This window comes from Delphinapterus leucas, chromosome 16 (assembly GCF_059928025.1).
Source record: "Delphinapterus leucas isolate spDelLeu-1000000601 "Yukka" chromosome 16, BTC_Dleu_Yukka2, whole genome shotgun sequence".
Lineage (NCBI taxonomy): Eukaryota > Metazoa > Chordata > Mammalia > Artiodactyla > Monodontidae > Delphinapterus > Delphinapterus leucas.
The window spans coordinates 32,982,143-33,003,827 of NC_143144.1; the positions used below are offsets into that span (position 1 = coordinate 32,982,143).

The 21,685-nt window shown below is 56.7% G+C and overlaps 1 protein-coding gene across 9 annotated transcripts in view; it reads left to right on the top strand.

Moving 5' to 3' along the window:
- The window catches only part of ZMIZ1 (zinc finger MIZ-type containing 1), a 230,684-nt gene that overhangs the window by 46,311 nt on the left and 162,688 nt on the right, over positions 1-21,685 (top strand). For all 9 annotated transcript variants that reach the window (XR_016388087.1, XM_089897764.1, XM_089897763.1 and 6 more), the window contains one exon: positions 18,681-18,776. Coding sequence is in view for 6 of the 9 variants with exons in the window: in XM_089897763.1 (XP_089753889.1) it covers positions 18,681-18,776 (96 nt within the window). In the remaining 3 variants the exon portion in view is untranslated. Of the gene's footprint in view, positions 1-18,680; positions 18,777-21,685 lie in introns of those variants that run through there.

Genomic DNA, 21,685 nt, shown 5'->3' on the forward strand with positions numbered 1-21,685 from the left:
TACATAATTTGCAGGGCCCAGTGCAAAACTGTAGGGCCTGTGGTCCACAAATTATTAAGGATTTCACAAGGGTGGCCCTAGAGCAGTAAACCAAAGTGGGTCCCTCTGAGCTTGGGGCCCCGTGCAGCTGCCCGTGAAGCCAGCCCTGCCTAGATTAAGTGAAGAACTGAGTTCATGTGCAGGCTCCACCAGCCAGTGCCTGGCCCAGTGACCTTGGGCAAGTCCCCCATCACCCTGTGAGTCTCATCTGCCCAAGGGAGAGATGTTGCCCTCCCCCCGGCAGCAGAAGCCTCAGCGGTGCCAGCATCCAGCTTGTCTCAAGCATCCAGGTTCAGTGGCTTCAGTGAGGCTGGGATTACAGCTCTTCCTGTCAGGCAGTGGTGTTTGAGGGTTCTCTGATGCGCCCCGTCTACCTTTTCAGCCCTGTCCCTGCATACTTCAGAAACCTGTCTTTTTTGTGCTTTTCCAAATCCACAGGGGCAGAGGGGGTTGGGGGCTGCTCTGTTTTATTTGCAGAGTCTTCTGCCTCGTTGCCCCTTGCCTGCCCTTCTCTGCTTGGCAAACTCACTCCTATGGGTCAGATGCCATGGAACCTTCTCTGACCCCAGCCCCTCCCTCCCGACCTTTGCCCTGTGGCCCCTCCAGTAGCTACAATGACCTCTTGTACTGTAGAGTTCTCTAGAGTGTGTAAGCTCTTTCACACCCCATGAGACCAATGAGAAGCCCTTGAAAAGTCCTATTCCCTTTACCGGACTGGAAAACAGAGACTCAGAAGTTCAACCCCCAGCCTAGCTCCCGGGCTGAGGTCAGGCCCACATCAGGAAGGGGTACAGGTAATGGCAACAGAGGGTGGCATCTGGGCTGTGCTCTGGGGCAGCTTCACATTTCAGCATTTTGGAAGACTGGCTTCCCCTCTGGGAAAGAGCCCCAGCCCCTGGTCCAGGAGAGGCCCCACAGGTGTCTGGGCTGGTGAAGAGGAGGCAGTGAGCCAGAGGTGTGGCCAGCTGGAGTACACAAGCCCCAGCCCTGCCCCTACCTGTGGGTAACTTGGCCCACTTCCCTCCACCTGGTGGACTGGAGCCAGGCGTGTGTGGTACTGAGGCTCAGGCGAGGCCCAGAGCAAACAGAGGTGAGAAGGCCCCAACTGGTCTGGGACGTGACAACCAGCAAGGTTGGACACAGAGCATGACCCGTCAGGGGCATGACAGCTGCCCCCTCTGGCTGGCACTCCATCAAAGGTACTCAGAACACCTTTGGTGGATGACTGCACAGGGCACTGAGTGGTGAGGGGTATGGACTCTGGGCCTCGGCTTTGGGGTTTTACAACACTGCCACGCTACTCTCTTTGTGACTTCAGATGAGTGGCTTAACCTCTCTGTGCCTCATTTCTTCATCTGTAAAATAGGGATAATAGAACCGACCCCACTGAGTTGTGAGGAATTCAGTGAAGTCAGCCATGTACACTCTTGCAGCAGTGCCTGGGACGAGGCTAGCGCTCCACAGCGTATGCATTGACGGTGGGTGAGCAGGCGGGGGTGAGTGTTGGAGCTGATCCCCAGGGGTGTGGGCACACAGGGAGGGACTTGGTTGGATTGTCATTTCAGAGAGGCTGTAGGGGAACAGCGAGGATTGGGGTTGGCCTGGATTTGGGTTTCGTATGCGGCGATCCCAAACAGTTGTTGATGAGAGCTCTGTGGGCAGGGACCTGGGGTGACAGCCACACTCCCTGGCCAGCCCCTCCAGCCCCGGGTTTGTGGCTTCATGCTGACAGCATGAACACCGTCAGCTGTCAGTCAATAGGTTTCCAGGGCTACATGTCGCAAGCCGGGTTTGGGGCTGGCTTTGAAGACCTTGAATGCCAAGCCCAGCTCACAGCGGGCCTGGCCATGGCCACACAGAGCTGGGATCCCAGGGCCCCCTTATGGCATACCTGTCAGTATCCAGCACCAGCTGAGAATGCACACCCTCCTCTCCCTCCCCGGAATTTGTTGCCTGCAGCCCAGGAGGCCTCTCCAGCCCCTGCCTCTGCAGCCAGCCCTGACCCTACAGCCCCTACCCCAACCTGGAGCTGGAAATAGTCCATAGCCCATTGGTCACTCCTGCCCGATGTGGGATGCCCTTTGGGTCAGCAGGGTGGGCCACTGTGCTCACGGGCTCTCTGAGCAGGACTTTGGTTCAAGCCTCGGTCCTGCTGCAGGCCTGCTGTGTGACCTCGGACAAGTCGCTCTCCCTCTCTGAACAATTGTTCATTGGTCTATAAAGCCAGAGGCTCTGCTGGGACAGGTCAGGATTCACAAGGGTGACTTGCAGTGTTCTCAAGGGTATCAACAACCCAGGGAAGCTGGGATTATCCCACTGTGTGGAAGAGGAAACTCATAAAGCATAGAGAGGTTAAGAAATGTATCCAGGGTCACAGAGCTATTGGTGGAGCTGAGATTCAGCCCACTTTTACCTGACACAATAATATGTGTTTTCCCCACTACATCAGACTGTCTCTGGTAGGTACATGTGTGTTTGCTTGGTGAACTATTCACTCCGTCAGCCACAGTGGGCTCCAGCACTGTGCTAGGCACTGGCATTCAAAAGTGAATCTCTGAGCATCAGCTGAGCACAGCCCTGGGCTTGAGTGGAGGTCACACGGTCTACAGTGCAGCGTGTGCTAGGTGGGTGCTCTCAGCGGGTGAAGGCAGTAGGAGTTGGGATGGGCAGCTCTTCCCCCATGCTGGAGGAGGCAGCCAGCGGAGACTGCCTGGAGGAGGGGGCTAGATCCCTACACAGAGGAGTGAAGGAGTAGGGTCTTCCTGGGGTTTCTACACAACTTGATGGGGTAGGTCTGGAGTCCAGCTGGAGAGGAAGCTTCATTCAGCCACAACTGGAAGCAGGCTCTGAGGCAGCTCCTGGGGGCCACAGAGTTTGACCTTGGTCCTGCAGAGAGTAGGGAGCCAAAATGAGCCGTGGAGAAGTGGCAGCTCCTCTGTGAAGGCCATGAGGCTGGCCCTGGCCTGCAAGCGGGAGCTCACAGCTCACGCAGAGACTGTCGATCAGGGAGGGGCAGGGCTGGGGCTTGTGTACTCCAGCTGGCCACACCTCCGGCTCACTGCCTCCTCTTCACCAACCCAGGCACCTGTGGGGCCTCTCCTGGGCCAGGGGCTGGGGCTCTTTCCCAGGGGAAAGCCAGTCTTCCAAAATGCCGAAATGCGAAGCTGCCCCAGAGCAGAGCCCAGGTGCCACCTTCTGTTGCCACCGTCTGCACCCCTTCCTGATGCAGGCCTGACAGCAGCCCAGAGGTGGGGCTGGAAGGGAGACATGGACAAACCTGTTCAGTCACATGGTGGGGACAGAGAGGCCCAGAGCCCAGCCCAAGGTCACGCAACATCATCACGGCAGGTGCAGGAGGCCGACGGGCTAGACAGGAGGCATCCTTTTGTGGGGTGAGGGGGCAGCTGGTCTGGTACCCCTGGTTCTCCCAGAGTCTGGTGGGAGCCTTGCTGTTGTATGTGGTCACCCATGTAGGTGTGTGGGGCTGCACTCACACCCCAGACACCCCTGACCTCGGCCACCAACAGGGCTCCCCGAGGACAAACTGGGATTTGGTAAAAACTACGCTGAGAAGGATTCCTTGGGTGTTACTCACTGCGGGTTCTTTGCCCTCCCCCGATGTTTGCTCACCGTCCCCCCGCCCCCTGAAGGTTGTCTCCCTCTGGTTCAGGAGCCACACACTTAGGGTGAGGACAGCCACGCCCATGCCCTGTGTCCTAGGTCCAAAACCTCCGTGACCTCGCGGGGAGGGAGCAGACGCTGGGTGGGGCTGCAAGTGTGGCCTCTTTATTTGAATCATAGCATCCCAGCCACCTGGGAGAGGAATGGTCTTTAGAAATCATTTGGCCCAGTCTCTCATGGTACAGATGGGGAAACTGAGGCTCAGACGTAGGAGGGTACACCCCAAAGTGGCCCAGCATGGCACTCCAGGCTTTGGGCTGAGCTCACTGCCACCCTAAACTGCTTCAGATGCATGGCGGGTGTAGACGCCAGCAGGGCCCAAGACCTGCAGCAGTGCTCATGACCCAGCCATGGAGCGTGGTGTCTGCAGAAAGGCAGGACCCACCCCTGAGGAGCTGGGGGTACAGAGTGTGGGGCTGGGGAAGTTCTGGGGATCTGTGGAGAGCTGAGCAGGGCGCCCTCAGACCTGGCTCTGTTAAGCCTCGTTTGTACTCCGCTTCTTGTAATCACTACCTCCTGCCGAGACCTGCTACCATTAGGGCTCCTCCTCCCATCTGTTTACCCAGAGAGCCCAGTGAGGTCTGGAGATTGCAGGCCCAGAGGCCAGGGCAGAGAGAATGCTCTGGAGTCAGGCCCCGATTGGAAAGCTGACAAGATGCAAGGGGGTGAGGAAGGAAAATGGACTCTGGAAACCAGGGGCCACCCGTGCCCCTCATCAGCCCCTTTGGCTGAGCCACAGCAGGGTGCCCAGTGGCCTGCAGTCCGCGGGAGGCTGCTGGGTCTGTGATACCTAGGGAGAGTTCCAGGGGTTCCGAGGGACTCAGGAGTCAGGGCGGACTTCCTGGAGGAGGGGGAGTTCCAGCTGGTTCCTGAAGAATGAACATGATTGTGAACTGAAAACATTCTAACCAAAGGGTCCAGCTGGGCCAAAGCCTTGAGGCAGGCACGCTGGGGACAGATTCAGTGGGGCTGGATGGAGAGCCAAGACTGGGCAGTGAAGGAAATAGAGTTGGAGATGCCCCCTAGAGGCCAGATGGTAGAAGGAGGAGGAAGTTTGTACTGTGTTTCTAACATGCTAAACATCGCCGAGAGGTTCACTGCCCACTTCTGTGCCTGTTTCTGTCAGATCTCCTCGGAGCTTTGGGCACCTGGGAGCCACAGCAGGGCAGCACCTCAGTGGGAGAGCCTGCCTTTGGGGAGGGTGTGAGCAGGTGCCAGGATCCTAGGCTCCCCCGGGAGCTGGTGGGTCTCCCTCCGCCTGGGGGGATGGGGGATTCAGCCCCTGGGGCAGACTCTCCTGCAGGCTAAGGGTCCAACACCCAGAGTGGACTCCAGAGCTGAGAGTTTGGCAGGGGGAGGGGGTGGGCTGAGAGATGGGCTTCCCTTCTCCTTCCTGTGACCAACTGCCTCCTTCCTTCTTCTAGAGAAGCTGTGTGGGGCAAGGATGGGGGTAGGTGGACCTCCCCCAGGCTTTGGGTGCGCTCAGAGCCTGACGGAGAGGAGGTGAGCCTTTGAGCTATGTGTGCTGTACCAGGCTTGTGATTTGCTGCGGGTGCTGTGGGCGCCTGGTGCCCCCACGGGTGCAGCCCCTCCTTGTAGCCCTGGGCTCAGCCCAGGTTGTGTTCGCTGAGCCTCCACTGACCCAAGGTGGCCTCTCTCTCACCTTTCCTATCAGCAGAGCAGCAGCCACGGGGCTGGGAGCTCAACTCCTGGTACCTAGGATTTCATACATCCCCCCAGCAGTTTGCACAGCAGCTGGCTCCAGCTCTGTCAGCTTTGGTTCCCACTTGGGAAGCCCAGAATTCTTTTCTGGGATAACACAACAGCCCTTCCACAGCAGGAAGGGCGAGCTGCCCTCATGGCAAAGCTTCTTCCTGAGCCCTGGCTCCTGCATCCTCAAAATAGCAGGTGGGCTTAGCAGGGGCGCATTTTCCAGGGAGGAATTAGAGTCAGAGAAGAGACGGCATGAGACTTGGCCAGCGTCACGTGGCCAAGGCAAGACTCGCCCGGGATTCCAGGCCCTAGTCAAGCTCCTTTGGGGACGGAGCCACGTTTTCTTTTCAGGGCCACAAGCAGATGCTCCAGGGCTTGGGAAGAGGAGGTGGAGGAAGAGAGCTTCTGGGGACGAGGAGCCCAAGAGAGAGGCCCCGAGTCACTGTCTCTCTTCCTCGGCTCCAGCTACTTTAATTGGCGGGTCCACCAGTGGTGCTGACATTTACCTGGTAGAGAGGTGGGCCTCCTCCCTCTTGAATCAAGATGCTAAAAATAACCGGGCCCAGGTTTTCAGGGCCCCTGCCCAGCCAGCGCCTGCTTGCCTGCCTTGGCGACCTTTTTCCTGGGTGCTGGAAGCTAAGTGCTTTGTGAGCATTTGGTTCCTTGTGCCAAGGACTTCCTAGGGGTCAGAGCAGGGATAGCAATGCATGCTCAGCTCCTGAGCCTGAAGAGGGGTCTCTGCAAGGCCTACCTATCCCCCAGGTATTGGGGTGATGGGCCCCTGCCCAAACCGTGTTTTCTCCCTGGGTCTAGTACCCTGCCAGACTGGCCACTCTGCCCCTGGATGCTTGAGCCCCTTCCTTGAGCTGCTGGAGTTTCTCCCAGTACCCCTCCTCCTCAGAGTTATCCAGTGCTCACCTTGAGTCCTGTACCATGCCCAACACAGATGTCCAACGTATGGTCTCCTGCCTTCACACTGCATGTTCATCCTGCAGCCAAGAGGAGCCCAGACTTTGTGGCTGGGCATGTTTAAATCCAGCTGTGCAACCTTAGCGCATTTCTGAGCCTCAGTATTCTCATCTCTGAAATGGGCATCATAACTGACTTTGTAGTGTCATTACAAGAAAGAAGTGAGGTCACATGCAGGTGTCAGATCAAGAGAGCTGCCTGCCACCCAGCCAGGAGAAAGCCTGAGCGCCTCTGGGGGCTTTCCTTTCTCTTGCTTTGTAAATCAACCCTGGAAACTTCATACGTATGGTTGATGTGTGTGGACTGGAAGAGGAAGGTCTTAAAGACCCAGGCTGAGGACTGGGGACTTGATCTCCTCAAAAACAGGGGTCCCTTGCCCATTCCTGTGCACATCCAGAGTGGCCTGCCCCACCTGAATGTTTATCCACTTCTTGCCCTCGGTCAGTGTGATCAGAATTGTGTCGGCATTGGCCCACGAGTCCCTGGCTGTGGGGTCAGCCCCATGGAAATGGAAGTGGTTTTCTGGGCTCCGTTCTCACCTACTGTGAGAACCTGGGCTGGTGGCTTAGCCCCTGCACGCCTCAGTGTCCTCATCTGAAAATGGGGATAATAATGGCCCCTCCCAATAAGCATTGTGAGATTAAATTAGCATTGCCGGTATGGTGCTTAGGACAGGGCCTGGCATGGGGTGAGCCCTTGGTGTGTGTTCGCTGGTCCTCGTAGTGGTCAGACTAGTCGTAGCCATCCGTGGTAATAAAAGTAGCCACTGCCCTTGGTTGAATGATTATTATCAGATGTTGTGTCAGAGGCTAAGCACATTATTTAACTTAATCTTTGTGACAGTCCTACACAAGGTACTCCTATAAGCTCTATGTTCCAAATGAAGAAAACCGAGGCCCAGAGAGGTCACACACAGTCTGAAAGTGGCAGCGCTGAAAACCAGAATTCAGATTCAGCCCTGCTAGGTGATCAGCCATTCGGCTTTGCACTGAAAATTTCACATCCTAGAAACCTCTCAGTTCCAGGCCCGCAGGGACAGTTGACGAGCTAGCCCCATCTAATCCTCCATTCCATTGCTTTACCCACTGGCCCCCCTGGCCCCCCTCCTCGGCTTTGAGGCTTAGCCCTGTCCTGCCCCTGCTCCCTTCCCACACCTTATAGATGCCCCTTCTCGCCAGATCATCCTTGCCCATCCCCTGTGGCCTGACTCCAGTCTCCCCATCCAGCTTCCTACCCTCAGCCAGCTGGAGGGGTGTGGTTTCTACCCCATGGGCTCTCTGTGCCCAGGGCTGTGCCTGCAGTTGGCTGGTGGGTCCTGAGCTGCCCCTCACCAGCCTCAGGCTCCCCGATTTGCACTGAGGGCTTTGGCACCTCTGCTCTCAGCCTTCTAGAGAGGCTTTAGAAACCTCTTCCTTAAGAGAGGGAAGACTGAGTGAGCCCCCGCCCCCAGCCCTGGCCCCAGGCAGCTGAGAGAGATTGCACCGGCCCTTCCGGTGCATTGATGGAGAGCAGTGCTGACACAGGAGAAAGGTCAGCAGTGGGACAGAGCAGAGCTGGTGGTGGCCTGCCGGCCAGCAGCGCCCTCCCCCAGGTCAGGGCTTCCTGGGGGGAGGGGCCCAGTGCTCCTTGGGATCCTGGTCAATTCGTATTGACTCAGGCAGCCGCTGGTTCAGCGAAGCCGGGCGTCCAAGCCCCCAGAGGGCTGGGGGAGATGCCCGGGCCGTCCTTGGCACCTTCCTGTCCCTCCCCCCACAGTCGATTAGATCCTCCGAGCCATCTCCGGGTTTGTGTCCCCCTCAGCGCCCCCACCCTCTGCTGGCTCTCAGGTCTTAACTCTCTTCCTGCCTCTCAGTTGCTGAGCCCTTCCTAGTCTGCCACTACCCTCCCTGGCTCCCCACTGTCACCAGGAATAAAGTGCAAGTTCAGAGGCTGACATTAAGGTCCTTCTTGAGCCCAGTGAGGCTGCCCAGAGCTGCTGGTCCTTCCCCAAGGACCGAGTCAGCCGTCCCCACCCTCAGATGAAGGCTGAGCCTCTCTTGGCTTGGGAGGGGTGGGGATGGGGGGGTCTCTTACCCCGAGACATGCCTTTCCAGGACCCAGCCCATTGCTTTCCCTACCCAGGACTCCCACCCTCTGGGAGAGGTTAGAGGAGGTGTGTGAGGTATCCGGGCACCCTGAGTGCCAGGCCAGTTCTGCACCCAGTGCTCCAGCCTCACCCAGACTGTAGGGCCAAGCAGGGCCTGTGACTAGGACATCAGCCCGGTGCATGGCCCAGCCCACACCATTCCTCATACTCCCCCTTGAACTGCTCAGTGCATCTCATGCCCCAGCTCCTGGTGGGCAGAAGCCATCTTCTCCCCAGCTCACGTGGACGACAAGCCCCAGTGAGGGCAGGAGGTACAGCGGTTAGTGCACAGTCTCTGCGGTCTGACCCCAGCTCCATCACTCACTAGCTGTGTGACCTCAGGCAGTCACTTAACTCTTGTGAAATGTGGGTAATAATAGTTCCTTCTTCACAAGATGGTGAGATTCATTGAAATGACACATGTTTGTGGGACCCTGGAACATTTTCAGATCAATAAAGCCAGCTTTCGTCATCCTCAGCACCGGGGTCCCCAACCCCTGGGCTGCAGACTGACACCAGTCCGCAGCCTGTTAGGAACAGGGCCGCACAGCAGGAGGTGAGCGGCGGGCGGGCTTCTAGAGAAGCTTCATCTGCCGCATCGCTCCCCATCGCTCCCCATAGCTCCCCATCGCTCCCCATAGCTCCCCATCGCTCCCCATCGCTCCCCATAGCTCCCCATAGCTCCCCATCGCTCCCCATCGCTCCGCATCGCTCCCCATAGCTCCCCATCGCTCGCGTCACCGCCTGAGCCACCCCACGCCCTGGTCCGTGGAAAAATCGTCTTGCAGGAAACCTGTCCCTGGTGCCAATAAAGGTGGGGGACCACTAATCAACACCATCCTCATCAGGCTGGCGGGTACCGTATCCATGAGATGAGGGCCCTCTCCTCCAAATGGGCTCCTCCTGGTTATTTGAATGCACCTTCCACTTCTGCCCCTCACTGTCCCCTTTATGCCCTTTTTGCCCTTTTTTTCGCAGCACTTCTCTCCCTCATTTCCTAAAATCCCAGGAAGCCCAGCCCTCCCTAGCCTCGTGTTGTCACTTGCATACTTGCCTTATGCACCCTGTCCGTAGGAGCTGGGCCCAGGATTTATTCTGTTTCCCCCACGGCCCCTCACAGGTGCCTTAGGCACAGTAGGTGCCTGATAAAAGTTTGTTCTGTTGAACGGACATTCATGGAGCCAAAGTCACCTGCACGAACAACACAGCAGTGACCAGCTAGGCCCCTGGGTGCATCCTCAAGCTGACGAAGGGCACGTCTGAGACCGGGCCTGAACCGCCTCCCGCTGTGTCTTGGCTTGTGCCCACTCTGGCCTCGTCCACGTGGGGTTTTGGGGGAGGCAGGGGGTGGCGTGGGTTTGGGCCGCTGAGTTGGAAGATTTTTCAAGGCTGGTTCCTCTCTGGTCCTCTGGGCCGTCCCTGTGTTTTGTTCGCCTGGGTCCTTTCCCCACCCCCAGGCTTCTCTGTTAAACTGTGATATTATATTTAAACAAATCAATTCCATTGCAGAGTCCTTCCTGTCCTAATGATGAGTTTGCAGCACAAATGCCATTGATTTCTCACAGCCCTGAAAACCAGTTGATGAATAGCACTGGGCTTGTCTTTGGAGAGGCACTTCCAGCAGCTCTGGGCAGCCCCCTTGTTCCCCACCCACACAGCCCCCCATCACCACACCACCCCCGCCCGACATTTCACAGCTGCTGCAGTGGGGCTGAGGCTGTGTGATGAAGCAGGACCCTCAGCATCCTCCTCCAGGGGTGGAATGTCATCACCAGGGGCCCGGCCCCTGGTGCTGGTGAAACAGTCATAGCGGGGAATTGTATCGATTTGGGCCGAAGGCAGGAGCGCAACTTGCAAAGCAGAGAAGCAGTGTGGTGTGATCTTTGTCTTCCCTTACAAGTTCAGAGCATGGTCCTGAGTGACAGCAGGTAACGGCTCAGGCAAAGGCTGCGTTGCTGCTTTTTTAAAGGGGCGGTTCAGAGGTGAGGGAGCTCTCCCCACTGGGGAACGTGAAACTTCCCTTTGTGAAACCCTTCCCACCCTCCAGGGTCAAAGTCAGACCACTGCTCAGGGCTTTGCCCTTCAGATCACTGCCGGGATCATGGCTTGTTTGAGTTTTGTAGTGACCCCCGGGCTTGGGTGGACAGGAATTATTCTTCCCAACTTTGAGCCGGGCGGCCTGAGTCATGGGCAGTCACTGGAGAGGGACGGTCAGCAGCCACACAAGCCCATGAGTTGGGCTGGGGTAAGGCAGGAGGCAACAGCTGGGACTGGGGCAAACTGGAGTGCCTGCCTCACCTACATCCCTAAAAGTTAACCCCATGCCCGGAAAATTCTCCAGGATGGGGCTGTGAGCTGGACTGGCCACTGCTTCTTCCTGAGTCTAGTTCAGGCCTTTGTTTTGGAGACAAAGATGTGGCCCAGAGTTGGGAATGGCTCTTCAAGGTCACAGCGCAAGGCAGTGGTGGAGCTGGGGTTTGAACCCCAGATGGGGGGCAAGGCCTCTCAGGCAGTGCTGGCTCCCCTCCCCCCCCAGCAGTTAGGGTTGGGGGCAGGGCAGGGGCTCTGTTGTAGGGGAAGACAGGCCCCTCACTCAGGAGACCCAAGAGTGGCCCAGCGTGCCCCCCTTCCCTTGGCCCTCAGAGCTGTCACCCTCCCTCCCTTCCTCCCCGCAGACAAACCTCCTGTCCCTCCTAATCAGGTTAGCCTCCTGCTCCATGCTCGCTCTGCTGAGCTGGACCAGCTGCCTCTAATGGCCTGTCGACCTGGCCCTCCCCCTGGCTCTGGGATGGGGGAGGGGATGCTCAGAAAAAAACTGTGAGTAGGAAGGGGCTGCCCGACTTCCTCGATTCAGACCTTTCCACAGCTTCTAGGACTAAGTCCAAACCCTTAGCCTGGCATCCAAGACTCATCGAAATGAGGCCCCTGCTTATTTCTCCAGTCTCCACTGGCCCTGAGGCACTCTTTGCTACAGTTGCAGAATGCTGTTTTTATTTCCCGCTTTTGCACATGCAGGTCCTTCTGCTACTTCCCAACTTCTCAGGAAACTCCTATGCGTCCTGCAAAACCCAACTCTTGTCTCTTCTTCTGGGCTGCCTCCTCTCAAGACTCCTGCCTCTGTCTCCCACTGGATGCTCCACTGATCTGGAACTTAAACCCACTGTGTTTGGGTGCATTATTTCCTAGACCTGCTTCCCCTTGAGTTCCTGGAGGAAAGGGAGAGCATTATAGAGAATATGCCTCAGGGTGCAGCACAGAGAAGCGCTTAGTGAAGAGATAGGGCCAGCAAAGAAGAGAGAAGTGGGGACCGGGGAGGGAAAGAGACAGACAGGAGTGCACAGAACAGCTGCTCCCAGCCCCTCCACACTGCTCTAGCCTACTTCCTGCCAGGGAGGCCATTCCCAGCGACACATGTGGGGCCTGAAATAGACATGTGGGGGCCATGGTGGTGCACTTTCACAGCCTAGTGCTAAGCACCATCCCCCCAATTCCCTGGGCACAGAAGCTTCGTCTCCCAGGGCCCTGCCCCTGCAGCCACGACCCCTCCCCCAGCAGTGCCCAGGCCTCGCCCCTCTGTGCCTGCTAACTTTGTTTTATAAATAAACTATATAAGCAGGCTCCTCTGCTTCCTCGGAGCACTGCAAGAATAATTGTACTACCGATTCCGTCAGCTGCCTAATTACCATTCATTTTGCATTTATTTCTGCTAATTAAAAAGAGAGGAACTCCTAACAACTTTTACGTAAATACTATATTTGTTCTATGTAAAGATGGGATGCTAATTTGCCGGTGATTAGCTGATTATCTAATTTTATAGCTGTCACACAGGCTGGCCCTGTCTCCCCTTTGTATCCCAGATGCCACTTGAGGCCCCCGATCAGGTGTGGGAGGAAAGAGTCCAGGGAGGTCCACATAGGTGGTTAGAGGGTCTGTCTGAAGCCCAGGGGTCGCATGGATCACCACACGTCACCAGGGTTCAGGGGGGCTGCGGTCTGACCGATAAAGCTGGGAGGAACCATTGGCTCATCCACTGTTTCTGTACAGATGGAGAAACTGAGGCTCAGAGAGGTCCAGCGTCCCCAAGTCAGACAGTGATAGAGATGGACCCCTGACCCAGGTGTTTGGGCTCCTCCTCTAGTGCTCCCTCTGTGTAGAGCTACTGTCAGGAGGAATTTGCAGGCTCTGTTTGCAGCTAGAGAAATATCTGGACCAAAGTCCAGCCCAAGTGGAAGAAAGAAGTAGTCTGGTCTGAGCCCATGGCCCAAAGCAGACCCTCCACATGCCCTTCTGGGAACCTCTGCCTCCTCCCACTTCCCCATCCAGCCAGGGCTCTGTCCTACCAGCCTCCTGACCTCACTTACCGTGGCTCACTCTCCCAGCCCAGGCCTTGCACGCTGTGGACCACCGGGACCCATGTGAGGGTCTGAATCTCAAATCTTAACATTATGTGTTTATTTTCATGTGAATTACGAACAAATATTATTAGTACATCAAACCTGTGATTTCACAGACAATATTGCTTTAGATGAGGTTAAATAAAACGAAAGTTGATTGGTTCAAAGCAAAGTGATTTAAAGGACAATATGTGAACGATGTAGATGAAACATGATGTGGTTTAAAGTTTGTAATAACTGAAGTCAGGGACACACTCGTAAAGGGTCTGAGAACACAGGTCAGAGGCCAAGCGGCGAGGCCGGGGTCAGCAGCAGGAACCCGAGGGCAGGGTTGGCCAGTCCCTGGCCTGTAGGCCACCAGTGCCCCATCTCATGGCCAAGCCGACAGTACCTCTGCATCATGCCCTTCTCCCCAGCCCTGCGGTCAGTGGGAATTAGCCTACCACAGAGGACTCCTCTGCCCTAGAGGCAGTTTAAATGGGACTCTCGGGGCTTCCCTGGTGGCGCAGTGATTGAGAGTCCGCCTGCCGATGCAGGGGACACGGGTTCGTGCCCCGGTCCGGGAGGATCCCACATTCCGCGGAGCGGCTGGGCCCGTGAGCCATGGCCGCTGAGCCTGCGCGTCCGGAGCCTGTGCTCCGCAATGGGAGGGGCCACGGCAGTGAGAGGCCCGCGTACCGCAAAAAAAAAAAAAAAAAAAGTAAACAGGACTCTCGTTTCAGGCAGGGGCCAGGAAGTCAGACCCTGCTCCCTGTCATACCACCTGACCAGGTGTGGGTGACTTCTTGGGCTCCCTGGCCAGCCCGCCTCCCCAGGCGTTGGTGGGTGAGACCCAGTCTCATCACTCCTCTCTCTTCCTGGACAGCCTGAAAATAGCCAGTTCTAGACGCAAAGGGAGAACAGCTTCCACTAGACCAGGTGTCATCTGGGCTTGGAGACAGGTCAGGGCCAGGGTCAGCACGGCCCGCTGGAAATCCCCAAGGCCAAATCCGGTCTTGGCTGCCGCTCTCTGGAGCATCAGTCCCCTCCTCTGTAGACTGGGCTGTGCTTTTCTCCCAGGGTTGCTGAAGGGATTCTGAGAGCCACATGCAGAACCCCTCAGAGGAGCACTCGGTGTAGCTGGTGGTGAGCCCGATTCCTGGCCCGGGTCCCCCCGCCCTCGGCCTCCCACCTGCCGCCACGGTGTCTGTGCGAGGTGACCTGCTGCCGCCAGAGATCTCCCGCTCATCTGCCCTTTTATCGCCCTGTGCACAATCGGGGGAAGCCTGGAAGGCCACAGGGGCGCGGGCAGATGGAAAACAAAGAGAGAACAAAGGCGCTGCTCTCAGGAGGCCAAAAGGCAGGGGGCCTCCTCCCGCCACTGCCGCCTGGCCAGCTCGTCCCACCAGCGCCGGGCCTCGGCCACCCTAGGCTGCAGGCCACCTGCCCTGCCCCTCCAGAGCCTAGCCCTAACCTCACGTGGGGTCCCCACTTGCTGGGTGACCCGCGGAAAGTCACTCCTCTCCAAGGCAGCTTTTTCTCGTCTGTAAATGAGGAAGTGGTGGGACAGCTTGCTGTGTGATCTCCAACAGACCCTGCCCCTCCCACCCCTGCTGGGGTCTCTTTGGGGACAGGCCGACCCATTTCTCAGGCACTCCCCACCCCCTGGCCCTAGAAGGTCAAGTTGGGTGCCCACTTCTGCCCACAGAGAGGACCCCAGCGTGCCCTGGGCCGAGTGAGGCCAGCAGGAGGCCCCTGTTTACAGCCAAGATCTTGGTGCTGGGTGTAAGCATTGGCGTGGAATGAATGAACGGTTTTATCAGAAGGGGGCTTAACTGTCGGCCTTTTGGCCGCTGCCACTGTCGGAGCCTCTGAGGGAGGGGAAACTCCTGGGCCCTCCAGAGCAGTAGCAAAGAGGAGTGGTTGAGGGCTCATAAGAGCCCCAAGGCCAGGTTATCTGGGTTCATATCCTAGCTGTGTGACCTTGGGCTGCTTTCTTAACCTTTCTGTATCTGTGTCCTCCTCTGTTAAAATGGTGTAGTGCCTATCTCATAGGTTGTGTTGAGATTCAATGAGTTAACCCCCGTAAAGGACTTAGCACCAGATAAAGGCCCATTAACGCTGGGCATTGCTGTTATCAGCTTCAGCACTATTATTGTTTCAGGTGGACTTAATGGGAAGCTCACGCAACTTCAGCCCCGGGCTCCGCCCCTGCGCCGCCTGGCTCCGCCCCTGCGCCACCTGGCTCCGCCCCTGCGCCGCCTGGGTGAAGGTGGACCTTTTGCTGGCAGCTGGGGAGGGTTCTAGCTGGGGAAGGGTGGCAGATTGCCATCAGGGGCATTTCTGTGTAAGCACTTCTGGTAAATTGTCTAAAGGGGCCTGGCTTCCTAAGGCTCTAGGAATTTGCTATTTCTTTTCTCATTCTGAATATGTGTTTGTAGGGAATTCCCTGGCGGTCCAGTGGTTAGGACTCCCACTTTCACTGCCAGGGCCCGGGTTCCATCCCTGGTCGGGGAACTAAGATCCCACAAGCCGCGTGGTGCAGCTAAAAAAAAAAAAGTATTTGTAATTGTATATGTATCTCTAAAGAGGACCTCGAAAATAGTATAAGCTTCGGGTCCTGCAAACCTGGACCGTCCCCTGCTCATTCCCGTTACCTTGATTATATTTCTGGGGCCTGGCCCTGTGCTGCCCACCTTGTGGCCCCCCAGGAGGATGGATGCGGCCTTGCGGCTGGAGGGACCTGACTTCTTACCCTGTGGCCAGCTGTGTATGCACCCCAGACTGTGGTCTACACCCCGCACTCCAGGTCAAGGGAGCCCCAAGGAGGGCAGGCAGGGAGAATGGGACCCTCTCCTGAAAGAGACCCTGGATGTTCAGCGCACAGAGGCCTGTGCCTAGGGCCCGACGGCCCCTGCACTGCAGGCTGGAGCCCTATCCCCTACCTCCTCCCTCCCCCCACACTGGGCGGGCAGGCGCAAGGGGCGGTTGGGGCCGTGGGAAGCAGGCTGCTGAGTTGGAACAGTTGCCCTGGAGGCTGTGGCCGGGGGGCGGGGCAGGGGGGCTGGCTTTGTGCCAAGCCCCAGGTTTAGTATCAGGTAGGTGGAGACCCGGGATGGCCCTTGCCCTCTGAGAGCTCTTGAGGTAGCTGGAACCACAAGATTTGCACCTGGAGGGGTGAAGACTGGGCAGGGGAGGTGGTATTAGACCCTGTCGCATCAGGCATCTCAGAGAGGGGTCGAGAGAGCCCAGAGGTCGTGAGGGCTGGACGCCTGGGGAGGGCCTTCTGGAGGATGGGCCCTCGCCTGGGGACGCCCCCAGAGGAGTGGGCGCCGTGGGCCCTGGCGCCTCTACCCGCAGCAGGGCCTCCCAGCCCGGGCTCTGACAGGGACATTTATAACTCACAGCTGTGCGGTCCTGGGCCCAACTGACTGTGGTAAAGCGATCAGGCTGCAGGAAGTTGAGTCCTGAGGCCACTCCCCACCCCGACCCTACACTCTCCTTCACCTCCTGACACCCACATCCTGTTCTGGGCGGGAGGGGCGGGCAGCTGGGGCATGGGACTGGGGCCCAGCCAGGGGTCCCCGAGCTGGAGAAAATGGAGAAGCTCAGTGAAGCCCCTGAGCTGTGAGGCAGGGCCTCCAGGATCACCAGGGTCTATCCCTCAAGGCACACGTGGGGAGACCCAGGCCCAGAGAGTGCCAGAGGCCACCCAAGAGCCCACGGGAGCCGAGGAGCGAGAGCTCAGGCTGCGGGGCTCAGGGGTGTGCTCTGTGCTTCCAAATCTTTTTTTTTTTTTTTTTTTTTTTTTTTTGCGGTACACGGGCCTCTCACTGTTGTGGCCTCTCCCGTTGCGGAGCACAGGCTCCGGACGCGCAGGCTCAGCGGCCGTGGTTCACGGGCCCAGCCACTCCGCGGCAGGTGGGATCTTCCCAGACCGGGACACAAACCCGTGTCCCCTGCATCGGCAGGCGGACTCTCAACCACTGCGCCACCAGGGTGTGCTTCCAAATCTTAACTGGAGAAGGGATTAAGCTTCTAGCCCCTGCTGACCAACGCCAGCCTGGGGGAGCCTGGTGGAAGGGGGCGAAGGTGAACCAGAGGCCTCAGAATTTGCTGGGAAGAGGAGCAGAGGTTGCTTGGACCCTGGGGCTCTGCACAGCTTGTAGCCCTCCGTTGGAATATCCCATCCTGAAACCAAATACCTCACAAGGCCTTGTGCCCGTCCATCTAGATCCTCACAGCAAAATTCACATTTGGGGAAAGGAATGGTCTCGCCCAGTGCTGGGAAGGACAGTAGGAAGAGCTTCCAGCATACCATGTTTTTGACCCCCTTACCTCCCTTGGCCTTACTTGCTAACCTATTCTTGGACTCCTCTGGCCAACCACCCCTCCCCCACGCCTCTTTCTCCTTCCGTGCAAGGAGAGGGATGATAAATGATAGTGACTTTGCCAGAGCTTGGCCCACATAACTCTAGTAACCTGTGACACGATTCTAGAATTAGTACCCGAAAGAACATAGATGTTTGTTTCATTAGTTGTATATTTATTAAGGTATATGAGAAATATATAACTAGCATATCAAACCCATGATTTCACAGATATGTTCCTTTTGGACAAGGCCAGATTCATTAGAGCTAAAAAAAAAATGCATTGAAGTAGAGGCAAGTATTAATTAAGTCGTCGTATGGACAGGACTCAGCTTGGACCCAGGGTCATGAAGGACGTAGGAGAAGGCCTGAAGTTTGGGGGACACTGGGGCTCTTTTCTGCTGTAAACCCTGTTCCTGGGCCTCCTCCAGGACTCTGGGCCTCAGTCTTTTCTTTTTAATTAATTAATTAATTTATTTATTTTTGGCTGCGTTGGGTCTTGGCTGCTGCGCGTGGGCTTTCTCTGGTTGCGTCGAGTGGGGGCTACTCTTTGTTGAGGTGCGCGGGCTTCTCATTGCAGTGGCTTCTCTTGTTGCAGAGCACGGGCTCTAGGCGCGCCGGCTTCAGTAGTTGCAGCAGGCGGGCTCAGTAGTTGTGGCTCGCGGGCCTAGTTGCTCCACGGCATGTGGGAACTTCCCAGACCAGCGCTCGAACCCGTGTCCCCTGCATTGGCAGGCGGATTCTCAACCACTGCGCCACCAGGGAAGCCCCGGGGCCTCAGTCTTAGGCGAACCGTCCAGCCCCACAGGCAGGAGGGGATGAGCGGGCCGTGAGCTGGGTTTCCGAGGAGGTGTACACACGTAAAATGACTCCAGGTGCTCATCAGAGATCTGGTGAACGATTCCTAATGAGGAAAGAATCCAGGCAGGGGTCAAAGAGTGGCTTTGGAAGTGGCTGCCAACCGGCCGGCCGTGTGAGATAATTCCCCGAAGCCAGGCATGGTGCAGAGAGAACACCGAGGGCTTAGAGGCCCGGCTAAAAATACCCCCGACAGCTTCTCCCTGTCACCGTGCCTGGGGCCGCACAGGAAGGCCCTGGCTTTCTACCTTTCTCACCAGGAAGAAAAAGACAACAGCACAAAGGTCCCCCGAGCCCCAGAAAAAACAAAACTTACATAGATTGCACTTTTTTTTTAAGAATGCCACCAGGAGGAGTTGGCTTGCCAGGTGGAGCACGGCAGGGTGGGGAAGACAGCCGGCTCCGATAAATCAGGCATCCCAGGGCGTGCTTAAGTGGCCCAAGAGGCCTCCAAGATTAGCCCGCCGGTGGTGACAGAGGTGGGAGGGAGTGGGCTGCCGTCTGTGCCCCTGGCCACTCACACGTGTCCTGTCTCTCTCCCTGCGTACCCAGGACGAGGAGGAGGAGGCCCGTTGGCATCAGACCAATGCTGCGAGGGGTGTGAGGATTCGAGCCGCCGTCCATCACTCAGCTGCCAGACCTAGAAAGGTAACCCCAGACCCCCGACGCCCTGATGCCTGGGCTGCACTGCCCCCTTCACCTGAAACCTGGCCGGTGCAAGCTGGGGCAGCCGGTAGTGATGGGGCAGGGCCACAGCCAAGGGTTATCAGCCTTTTCGCCCAGCCCTTCTTGCCCTGGGCTTCAGGGCTTCTCTGTAATGCCTTGTGTGTGTCCAGCACAAAATGCTTCTGGGCTTCAGTTTGTCCATCTCTAAAATGGGTCCTCCATTGACTCCAATTCTCGAGGATTCTGTGAATCACTTGGGCCTCCTTGTTATTTGGAGTTAAGCCATCTTTGCAGCCTGGCTCAGTCTGAACTCTGGGGGCATAGCCAAGGGTCCTAGCCCTTGGGGGTATAGCATTAAGGCCACAGGGTCTGCAGGGCCAGACAGGGTTTGAGAAGGGAGGATTTTCCAAGGCAGCCCTGGCTGGAGATGTGTCTCACTGGAGCTGTGGCTGCGGTCTCCTTGGTGGTAGGATTTGAAACTCCAGAGTGATCTCCCTGGCAGCTCTGGGCAAGAATTATCATCTACATTTTCAGACCGGGAGACCAAGGCCCAGGGAAGTTAATGGGCCTGCGGGGGTTCACACAGCAAGCTCTGGCCACACCGCAGCAGCTCAGCTTTATCCTATTCGCTCTGTCAGCCTCTGTGCTTTTACCACACTACACTGGTCTGGCCAGGGAAGTCTGAGCCCAATAAACCACGAGTCTTTATTGTGTGCCCATGGTGGGACCCATCCATCCACCCATCCACCCATCATCCATCCATTCCTCTATTCATTTGTCCATCCTCCCACCCAGCCTGCCTCCTGTCCCACCATCCTCCCATCCATCCATCCTTCCATTCCCTCATCCATCCATCCGTTTATTCGTCTGTCTATATCTATTTGTCTGCCCATTCTTCCAACCGTCCATTTACTCGTGAATTCACACATCAAACACACACTGGCTCTTATACCAGGCCAGCCCTGCACTAAAGGCTGGGTTTTGAAGATGAATCAGATCCAGCCGTGCCCTGGAGGTGGTGCGCTCTACGATGGAGGTTGATACATGATCTCAGAGCCAGGCTCAATTCCATAAGGTCAGTGCTCAAGGCCCCTGTAGTGTCTGAGACTGCATGAGGAAGGGAGGAGGGGCCACGTGCTGGTAATGCAGGCAGGCATTCAGGGAGTGCTTCCCAGAGGAGGTGGCGTTGTTCATTTATTCATGCCCTAATTGTTTATTGAGAAAGTCTCCCTGCTGGGAACCGCTTGATGTTTTGGAGACACCTCAGGGAATAAAACTGACAAAACTCCCTTTCCTGTGGCGCTGACATTCTCATGAGGAGACATGGATAATGAATGCCTAAAATGTGATATATCATGTCAGATGATGCCAAGTTTTAAGAAGGGAAATTAGGCACTAAAGAAACAGAGACCACAGGGACTTCCCTGGCTGTCTAATGGTTAGGACTCTGTGCTTTCACTGCGGAGGGCCCAGGTGCAGTCCCTGGTTAGGGAACTAAGATCCTGTAAGCCACGCGGCACAGCCAAGAAAAAAAAAAAAGAAAGAAACAGAGACTACAGCATGAGTAAAGTGTTCTTTGAAAAAGGATGGTCAAGGAAGACCTCTGACAAGGTGACATTTGAACAGAGACATGAATGCAAGGAGGGAGTGAACCGGGGTGCACTTGGCACATTCATGGAAGTAGCAGGGATGCATGTGGCTGGAGGGAAGTGGAGGTGGGAGGGGAAATCAGAGAGATCCTGGAGGACCCGCTCACATAGTCGGACAAGAGGAGAGCAGGGAGATGGCTGAGAAGCTGTTGCCCACATCCAGGTAGAAGGTGGTGGTGGCTTGGACTAGGGTTGCAGGGAAAGCAGTGGAAAGTATCAAAGTCTTGACTGTATTTCAGAGACCCTGCAGACAGGCTTGTGGATGGATCAGACGTGGAGGATGAGGGAAGGGGGGACAGTCCAGGAAGGCTCTTGGGTTTGGGACAGGAGCCACCGGGAGAACAGAGGTAGCTGTTTTTCTCCGCCGGAAGGGAGGGCTGAAGGCAGCCAAGGAGCTGTGTTTTAGACACGTTAGGTTTGAGGTGCATTTGAGATATCCAAGTGGAAAGGTTGAGAAGGCAATTGGATATATGAGTCTGAGAGGCAGAGAGCGGTCCCGACTGGAGGTATAAATGCGGGAGCTGTTGTGTGTGGATGGCGCCGCAAGCCACAAGGCTGATGAGGTCACCCTGGAAGTGAGTGCAGAGAGGGCGCTTCAGAAGCCTGTGTCTGAGTCACGGGGCATCCAGCCCTTAGAGGGAGGGAAGATGGGGTGGAGGCGGTAAAGGAGATGGAGAAGGTGCAGCCAGGGAGGAAGGAGGAGAGCTGAGGGAACAGGCTCTTCGTGAACCAGGAAGATTTTGCTGGTAAATTGGGGAAAGGACACTCCCGGTAGAGGGAACAGCATAACAGAGGCTCCGAGGCCTTAATAACAGAGCCATATTTGGAGACGGGTGGTGGAGAGGGAGAAGGGACCAGAGAAGCTCCCCTCTGTACACCTGGTCACACAGAGGCCAGGGCCCATGGGTGTCTGGCAGGGCTGTATAATAAATGACCCCATGTCTGGGGACCTTCCTTGTCACCCTGGTTGGCATTCCCTGGTCTCAGCTGATGTCTGCGCACTTTGCACTTTCTTTTAAGAAGCTTCGCCTACCCCTCCTGACCTCCCACCGTCCTTCTGGGGCTCCTGGGCCCCTGAGACCTCCCCCTTGCCCAGAGCACTTGTCTGAAAACACAGGGCTCAAGGCAGCAGCTCAGGAGCTGTCGGTAGGGGAAGGGCACCCAACAGCTTCCTATTGAATCTCTAAGCACTACCTGGATCCTTTATCTTAAAAGAAACTGTCGAAACTTCCTGGACTATGA